The sequence below is a fragment of the Balaenoptera borealis genome, assembly GCF_965194805.1.
Source record: "Balaenoptera borealis genome assembly, chromosome: 4".
Classification (NCBI taxonomy): domain Eukaryota; kingdom Metazoa; phylum Chordata; class Mammalia; order Artiodactyla; family Balaenopteridae; genus Balaenoptera; species Balaenoptera borealis.
The window spans coordinates 55,633,099-55,643,184 of record NC_138861.1 but is presented as its reverse complement, the minus strand read 5'-3'; the positions used below and the strand labels follow the sequence as shown (position 1 = coordinate 55,643,184).

Sequence of the window (10,086 nt, the reverse complement as noted above, 5' to 3'; positions counted from 1 at the left end):
ATTGAAGCTGAGGTCACTGATTTGAAACCTTGTCTCTCTTCTAACATAGGCCTTTAGTCCTAGAAATTTCTAAGTGCTGCTTTAGTAATATCTCATAAATTTTGATATGTTGTGTTTTCATTTTCATTATGTTCCAAATATTTTCTATTTTCCTTCTTTATCTCTTCAACTCATGGATTATTTAAAAGTTTTAAATTTAGTTTCCAAATATTTGGAGATTTCCAAAAACCTTTTAAATTTATTGAGGCTTTTAAATCCTTTTAAATTTATTGAGGCTTGGTTGATAGCCTAAATGAGGTCTGTCTTGGTAAATATTTTATATGCACTTGAAAAGAGTATGTATTCTCCTACTGTTGGGTGGAATGTTATATGAATGTCAATTAAGTTATTTGATAGTATTGTTCAAATCTATATCATTAATTTGTCTACTTGTTCTATCAAATGTTGAGGAAGAGATATTGAAATCTCTTACTATAATTGTAGATTTACCTCCTTTTTCTTTCAGTTCTATCAGATTTTGCTTTATGTATTTTGAAGCTCTGTTATTAAGTATATATATGTTTAGGATTGTTATATCTCTTTAATGAATTGACCCTTTTATCATTGCAAAATGACCTTGTCCATCACTGGTAATATTCTTTGCTTTGAAATTTACCTTCTGATATTAATATAGACACTTCAGCTTTCTTTCCATTAATATGAGTATGGTATATCTTTTTTTTTTTTTTTTTTTAACATTTATTTATTTATTTATTTATGGCTGTGTTGGGTCTTCGTTTCTGTGCGAGGGCTTTCTCTAGTTGTGGCAAGTGGGGGCCACTCTTCATCATGGTGCGCGGGCCTCTCACTATCGCGGCCTCTCTTGTTGCGGAGCACAGGCTCCAGACGCGCAGGCTCAGTAATTGTGGCTCACGGGCCCAGTTGCTCCGTGGCATGTGGGATCTTCCCAGACCAGGGCTCGAACCCGTTTTGCCTGCATTGGCAGGCAGATTCTCAACCACTGCACCACCAGGGAAGCCCAAGTATGGTATATCTTTTTAAAATCCTTTTTCTTTTTGACTATTTTTTTCTCTTTTTCTGAAATATGTTTCTTGGAGGCAGTATATATTTGAGTCTTTCTTTTTTATCTAATATGACCATCTTGCTTTTTAATTGAGGTATTTAGACCATTTATATTTAATGTGCTTATTGGCATGGTTAGGTTTAAATGTATTTTCCTACTATTGTTTTCTATTTTCTTATCTATTCTTTTTTTCCTTTTTCATCTATTTTCTGTCTTGTTTTGGATCAAATGAATATTTTTATAGTTCTGGCTTATGTACTAAATTTGCTTATTAATTCTAACTTTTTGTTTTGTTATTTTAGGATTTAGAGTACTTAATTAACAGTGTAACTTCAAATGATATTATACCACTTCCCATATAGTATATGGATCTTACAGTATTTATTACACTTTCATTTATCTACTTCCAACTTTCTTGCTATTTTTGTTTTCTTCTGCATATGCTTAAACTACATACTATATAATTAGTTTCATTTGAGCAATCAGTTCTTTTTTTCTGCTTGAAAATAATGCTTACTGTAGTATTCCACAGTTTTTTTTCCTTTTTCTTCCAGTATATATCCAGCTAAGGCAATTAAGTTAAAAAGTAAGGTATAAAATACAGTTAACAACATAATACACTTTGTTTTGTATCAATATAAAATATTTAAATTTTAAATACCACCTCTTTAAAAAAAAAGTTTCTCCTGATAAATAGTATGCATGCTCATTGCTCGCTCTCTCTCTCTCTCTCTCTCTCTCTCTCTCTCTCTCTCTCTATATATATATATATATATATATAAATGTTTACCCTAAAATATTTATGTAAGTACTGGTCCACTTAAGACTACCCTTCTTCTAAGCTTCATCGATGGTCTCTCTATATGAAGTATATAAGCATATATGTTACACATACCAAGTAAACTACATAAAATATAAATATGAAAAGAAAAAACAAAGGAAAACATGTCCTTCTTCCTATAGGATTTACACAGAAAATTAGTGTAATTAGTGAGGACATGTAAAATGTCTGAAGAATTTTGATGACTATCTTCTAGGAAAATAGCTATGAGAATACTAAATTTCTATTATAAAAACTTACGTTTCCATTAAACATTCAGTGAAGGTATTGTGGTCTCCCTAATATGTGCAAAAGAGGACTTTGGGATCCATTCAAAACAACAACTACAATAAGATGTCCCTCAGTTTTAGCAGGTTAGTTACACCTCTTAATCAAGTGCGTGTAGCACAGAAAACTAAATCCTCGTCCATAAGTGTTAGAAAATGTTTGATGAAAAATTCCATAGACAGAATCTGAATATTCTATATTTTAGAGGGAGTGGAGCAGGATTTCATGACAGTGGAGGGGGTTGACTCCCAGTGGTTGGCCTGACCTTAACTGCTGATGTTAAAAAACACACCAAATGTTTCTGCAGTGTTTTCTGCTGTAATTTATTTATTTCTAGCCATAGGTCTACTTGTAGGGTTCTCATAAGCCATGCAGCAAGTGGTTTATAAATAAAGTCAGTCTGTTATAGCGTCATTACATTAAGAGACAGAATTGCTGGATTTTTTTCATTCTGTAAAGCTCACATCTTGAGAATCCATGTTTGATAATATTATGGTACACCTGAGATGTATCTTGCTCCAATTAACATTATCATGCTAGTCACTATAAAAAAACCCAAGGGTAGACTAGAGAACGTAGTAGGTTCACTACTTTCAGGAGGCTGAGTTGTAACCCAACCCATTGACTTCATCACAGCTTTCTTCCATGTAGAATAACGAATTTCACTTTCTGTGGCTTTTATCTGTGGTTCAAACCGTTCCATCATGACCATTGACAAATCCTCAGGTTTAAGACTCCAAACGTCTACCCCTTCTGCAGCTCCTGCTGCCATGGCAGCTCCCAGGGCAGTTGTTTCAGGCATGGAGGCTTTTATTACTGGAATATGCAGAATGTCTGCTTGCAGTTGCATAAGAACTTTGTTGTTGGTCATTCCTCCATCCACCTGCAAATGACTGAGTGGAATTCCACAGTCATGGTTCATGGCATCCAAAATCTCTCGGGTTTGGAAACAAATAGCTTCTAATGCAGCAAAAGCAATATGACTTTTATTGGTGAACTGAGTGAGACCACAGATTATCCCTCTTGCAGTGGGCTCCCAATAAGGTGCGTATAACCCTGAAAAGGCTGGGATGAAGTAGCAGCCATAAGAAGTACCTACTTCTTTAGCAAGTTTTTCACTTTCTTCTGAGGTCTTTATAATTCCAAGATTGTCTCTTAGCCAGCGAATAACAGCACCGGCTATAGCAACAGAACCTTCCAGTGCATAACATACTGGCTTGTCTTTGCCTAGCTTGTAAGCCACTGTGGTCAGGAGGCCATGTTCAGAAAATACACACTTATGACCTGTATTACATAGTAAGAAACAGCCTGTTCCATACGTGTTTTTGGCTTGTCCTTCCTGGAAGCACATTTGTCCTACTAATGCAGCAGACTGGTCCCCCAAACATCCAGATATTGGCACACCTTCCAAGGCCCCAGTTTTCATTCGGCCATAGATCTCAGAAGAACTCCAGACATTTGGAAGAATGTCCATTGGAATTTCAAAAAAGTTACACAGCTTTTTATCCCATTCTAGAGAATGGATGTTGAAGAGCATTGTCCTACTTGCATTTGTTACATCTGTACAATGGATACCTCCATTAACTCCTCCTGTCAGACTCCAGATAAGCCATGAATCAATGGTACCAAAAAGAGCTCTACCTTCTTCAACAGCCTTTTGAACTTTTCTCACATTGTCAAGAATCCAACGAAGTTTTACTGCACTGAAGTAAGTGCTAAGTGGAAGGCCTGTCTTGGACTTGACGAAGTTATTACTTCCTGGAATTTTTTTGCTAAGCGTCTCAACAGTAGACTGGGTTCTTAGATCAAGCCACACCACAGCATTGTAGAGCGGCTCTCCAGTTAATTTGTCCCAGATAACAGTGGTTTCCCTCTGATTGCTGACACCGATAGCTTTTATGTTGGATATATCAATACTGAGTTCTTGAAGTTTCTCACATGTTTTCTCTATACATTCATAAACTGACTGAAGAATTTCCTTAGGGTCTTGTTCTACCCATCCTTCTTTTGGGAACTCTTGGGTTAATTCCACTTGATGGTGACTAAGTAGTTCCGCTGTTTTTGAATTGAAAACCGTAAAATGAGTGAAGTCAGTACCCTGGACCACTGCCCCCACCAACGGCCCCACAACTGCCGTCTTCGGAGCTGCCATGAAACCAGTAGGTGGGCTCAGCTGCTCCGGTGCTCAGCAGCTGTGGTGCCGTTTCCCCGGTGATGGAGGTGTTGGTGGGGGTGGGGTACGCAGAACGTCAGGAGCGTCAGGATCATAACGCGCAGGCTCAGTAACTGCCTAGGCTGGACCTGAGCTCGCTGGGGCATGCTTTGTCCTCTAACCGGCGCTGCATCTTTTCACCCCACTACTTTGGCTCGCGCTCCACCCTCAACCACTCAATTATCTTTTAAGGAGATTTAAGCTTAAAAAAAAATCGTATATTTACCGACATAATTATTGTTACTTGTGCTCTTCATTGTGTTGTGTGGACCCACATTTCAGTTATCGCGTTCTTTCTGCCTGTAAGATTTCCCCCAGTATTTCTTGTAGTGTGGTCTGTTGGAAATGAATTTTTACAACTTTTGAACATCTGAAAAGCATTTCATCTAGTATTTAAAGATATTTTCTCTGGATATAGAATTCTTATTAACCTTTTTTTCCTTAAATTTCAGTGCCTGGAAACTGTTGCTCCGCCGTCTTCTCTCTTGTGTTGTTTCAGGTGTGAACTTCACTGTCAAACTTATTTTTTAAATGTCTGTTTTTCTCTCACTGTCTTTAAGATCTTTTTCTCTTTATCAATGGTTTTGGTCAGTTTTATGATGATATTACTTGGTGTAGTTTTCTTATTTTCTGTGCTTGGGGCTCATTGAGCTACTTGGGTCTGTGGGTTTATGGATTTCATCAAATTTGGAAAACTTTGGGCCATTATTTCTATAAATATGTTTTATTTTTCCTCTCTTCTCTGCTTTAGGGACTCCAATTACATATATTGGCATTCACTGCTGCTCTACTCATTATTATAATTATCTTCTCTTTCTGTGGTTCATTTTAGATAGTTTTTATTGCTATGTCTTCAAGTTTACTAATCTTTTCTTCTCCATTGTTTAATCTATTAATTCATCTATTGTAGTTTTCACCTCACATATTGTAGTTTTCATCCCTAGAAGTTCAATTGGATTTTTAAAAATATAAACTTAGGTTTTTGAACACATGGCATACAGTTAGAATAACTTCATTTCATCTTCTGCTAATTCTAGCATCTGTGTCAGTTCTGGTTCAATTTTGACTGATTAATTTTTTCTCCTCATTATGGCTTGTATTTCTCTGCTTCTTGGCATGCTTGATAATTTTTGATTAGTTGCCAAACATTGTAAACTTTACCTGGTTGGATTGCTGGTTATTTTTGTGTTCCTCAAGACCTTGAGCTTTGTCTTGGGATGCAGTTAAGTTACATGGAAACAATTTGATTCTTTTGGGTCTTGCCTTTAAGATTTGTTAGGTGGAACAGGACAGAGTTTAATGTGGGGCTAATTATTCCCCTTACCTGTGATGAGATCCTTCAGTGTACTTTACCCAAGGCCCATGAAAAATGAGCTTTTCATGGCTGGTGGAAATAGTCCCTGTTCCCAGTCATGGGTAAATACTGGGTACTGTCATCATTAGTCTTTTCATATGCATCTCTCCCCAGTCTCATGTAGTTTCCTCACACACATGCACTGATCAATACTGAACTGAATACTCAAAGGGGATACTCTGAAAGTCTCCAGAGTTCTCTTCCTGTACAACTCTTTTCTTTCCAGTACCATATTCTGCACGGTCTAGCTGCCTTTGTCTCTCTGGATGCTCAGCTCTATCTCCTCACTACAGGGTTTCCACTGGGCTCCACCTGGGTTTTCCTTCCTAGTGCTGTGGCCTCAATACTCTCTCAAGGCAATAGGATAGGGAAGTCACAGTATTCATGCTACTTGTTTCTTGCCTCTGAGAGATCACTGTCCCTCATGGACTGATATTCAGCATCTTATAAACTGCTGTTATATAATTTTTGACTTACGTGAAATGTCTCATATATTTTGTCCATTTTTTAATTGTTTCAAATGATGAATGAAGATAAATCTAATCTCTGTTACGCCATCATTGTAAGAGTGGAAGTCCACTGAATAGAAGCTTACATTTTCAGATTGATTGTAAAGTTGGTGAATAAATATTTATCTACTCATTAATTTTAATTCATGAAATGTCCAATCAGTGAATGGCAATTTTCTGCATTAGGCCATAGGCTATACTTTTAAGTTAGCTCAAGGATGCAGCTCATTTATCCTTAGTGAAACCAACAGAACAAGATAGAAAATACCATAAAAATCAACAATATTGTTATTTTCCTATTTTAACTGGATCATATTTTCCTTTTAAGTAAACTTTTTAAAGGAAGTCAGAAAAACAAAATTAGCAACCAGATTTAATTTGAATAGTAGGGGACTGAAATCATCAGAAGATGGTACAGATTTTCCTGATATCTTTGTTAAGTTTTAAAATTCAACCAGAGCTTTCCTAAGCAAACATTTAGAGGCAACACTTACCAGTATGCCTGTTTACCATACTATGTTTTAATTCTCATGAAACAGATTAAAAAAATTAAAAAAATTTTTTTCTTCCCAAGTATTTGGCAGTAGTAAACATTCTGTGTACAGATTATTCAATAAAAAGATTTGACCTAAAGTTTGTTTTCCACTTTCCCTCTACCCTGCCACCCCAGTATATACACACAAATGTCCCAATCATATTAGTTTTTGAGCCTAGGGATACTTTAAACATTTTGTTTTTAATACAAGTAACATACATAAAGTCATCAGTTCTGTCTATAAACTTGTTTACATACTAGTTCCACTGTGAGTAAGTTGTAGCCACTAAATAATCAGATAATAAGTGTCTCAATTTAGTTTAGAAAGGAAAGTTGACCAGATTGATTTAACTTTCTTAGAGTAATTACAAACTATTGATGGATTTAACCAAAACTGAGTAGCAATGCTTTTTTTGTTTGTTTGTTTGTTTAAACTAAGAAGCTTAAACTAAGTCTACTATTTTTACATTATAGAAATTAAAAACATTAACTCTTTTGATTGTTAGTCTCTAATAGCCTCCCTATATTTTAATTTAAGCACCTCTGAAATAATCATTGGTACTACCTTATTTTTGAAGACATTATACTTTACAAGGAAATTATTTCATTTGTGTCATATTCCATACAAATACAAATCCTTTAACGATAGTCATACTATTCAGAATAGTTCCCCAAATCAGATATTTCTTCAAAAAGTCTTTTAATAGAAGATTGCTAAAATTAGAGTTGTTAAATGAATTGACTTTCTATTATTACTTATTTACCTTTAAGGTCACTCTTCTATAGTGCAGTTACTTCTTAATATAAAATCTTTTAAATGATGTCCACACTGTAAAGTTCAAAATTTAATTGTTCATTCAGTAATTTGACAGATATGCTTTGAGAGGTTGCTATATATAGGCTCTATTTTAGACAATAATATAGCGATGCATGAAACATTCTTCCTGCACTTATTATAACATCTAAGTTAAGAACAATCCCAACTACTTGTCTATATTGGCATATCTTCCTTTGCGCATCTTGTTTTAGCGAGCCATTCATTTAATTATTATTTTTCCCCTGTCAAGCCCTCTAAATTATAAGTTCAATTAGGGCAGGTATTTTGGCTGTTTTATTCAATCTTGCATCTTCAGCATTTAGAACAGTGCCTGACCCTAAGCAAAAACTCAAGAAATATTTATTGAATGAGTTAATGAGCACCACTATATATGGTTCTCACTTTAACTAATTATCATAAAGTCAAGTTAATTTTAATTTTGATTGCTGGATGGGCTATTGGTTATTCATTTTACAATCGAATATAATAAGGTAGATTGATGAATAGATAAAAAGATGGATAAATGAAAAGATAAATGGTAAAATTAGTATAGTAAAATATTAATTGTAGAATCTGTGTGGTAGATAAAATGGTGTTGGTTCTTTCAATTTTTCTATGTTTGCAAATTTTTATAACAAAATATTGGGAAAATATAATGCAAAAAAAAAGCTGCAAAACAGTTAATAGAGATCTATTTCATACAGGTTCTTTTGTTTGTTTGGAGGAATAGTTGAAAGGAATAAAAGAGTCAATGCCAAGTTTATGTAAATTTGAGAGATTCTTTGGTGGCATAATCTACTTATAGTTGTTCATCCCAAGAAAACCATTAATTGTGAATCATTTTTGTTAAGGTATTTGCACTTTTATTGTAGGAATTTTCTTCTGCTTTTTATAAACCTTGTAAATCTTAGAAAGCCAGCTGCAGGTTTAACCCTTTATTTGGCTTTTAACAAGAAATATGAGGTGTTCAGGAAGGCTGCTACTCTTTTCAGTCTCTAATGAGTGGGAATCAATTTTGAAAGTCTTGATTTCACCAAATTTGCACATACCTTGCCTTGAATTTGAGAGTGTGCACCCTGATGGTAAGGGCACTGAATTATATAGTTTGTGGCTAGGAAATTTAACTTTTTTAAGATTGTGTCATAACCAATGCATCATCACAGTTGGTAATCTTCAAAACGCTGACGCATTTTTCTACATGCTGTTCCCCAATGTGCTGGACCAGCTGTTGAGAGCCATGCCCTCCAATTGCCTGGAAGACCTCTTCTTGGACCACAAATCACCTAACAAACTATCCCTCTTTGTTCTAATAAAGAAGGGAAAAATTAAAGTGAGCTACCGTGGTTTATTACTCACATTTTCTCTGTTAAGCGCGGGCTGTGGGAGTCACTGCATTCACATCAGGAGGCCTTGGCATTCTGGGTAAGCACTCATAACAGACAGGCCAATGAGTTTCATATTCGCAGCTATGAAAGTGATTGTATGAATGCTTGAATCTTGAAATTTTTGACTGTGTGTGTGTGTGTGTGTGTGTGTGTGTGTGTGTTCTTTGTCATTTTCCCAGTGAAAATTGCCCTGACATTGATCTCAATGTTAATGTATTCCTGCTTACATTTGACTTTGGAATATGTTATGGCTAATTATCATTACACAGAATAAAAGAGCAGAACCCTGAGTGAGGTGCTTGGGTTTAGGGACAAAGGGAGGCCTATTCAGCATCCTGGCTCTAGGCCCAACAATTGTAATCGAACATCTTGAAACTGGTGGGACCTCTGCATCGATTTTTTTCCTTTTTCTCCCTCACTTTTTGAAGGGGGGTAGAGGAAGAGGGTTAAGGGATTGAAGGGCTGAAATTTCCCCTTGAACATGATGTCAATATGTTGGCATGTCTCCTTTTATTAAGATGCCATCCAACTGATAACAAGTCCTGCTGTGTTTTACCAACATAAAAAATTAGACTGGAGACCGAGGAGCGGCAGGTGGCTTTTGGCACCAAGAAATAATCACACTTGATGTGGAAAGTAAAGTAAAAGGAGCCATCTGTTCACTGCAGGAGGACGTGAAAAATCACATTAACATATTGTCACTAACATCATGAAATACACAGTTAATAATAAATTTAGTTATCATGGCAAGTCGTGTTGGATACTTACTCTGAAACTGTAGAATGTGAAAATGCTCTGTCTTGCCCACCCCATCTTTTTTTTTTTTCTTTTTGGAAAAAAATAGACATTACATCTTGCTGTGTGTGTGTGTGTGTGTGTGTGTGTGTGTGTGTGTGTGTGTGTGGTGGAGTTGGGGGGAGGAAAGTGTTTCATTTTAAAGCCTAGCTATTGTTCATTATTGCTGACTAAGTGAGCAAAAGAATCTCTCATGCAGATGGAATGAATAACTTATTTGATTCTGCCGCTTATTATCTATCATGTTCCTCTATAGCCTGTTACCTGGATGGAAAAAAAGACATGTAGGCAATAAACAGGTTGTTTTG

The 10,086-nt window shown here is 35.8% G+C and overlaps 1 protein-coding gene across 1 annotated transcript; it reads right to left on the bottom strand.

Annotated features, from left to right (window-relative positions):
- Positions 1-736: 736 nt before the first annotated feature.
- Positions 737-9,864, bottom strand: GK2 (glycerol kinase 2). The gene has a single exon (XM_082389371.1). The coding sequence runs from the start codon at positions 4,321-4,323 to the stop codon at positions 2,662-2,664; it is 1,662 nt and encodes a 553-aa protein (XP_082245497.1). The 5' UTR covers positions 4,324-9,864; the 3' UTR covers positions 737-2,661.
- Between the last annotated feature and the right edge of the window lie 222 nt (positions 9,865-10,086).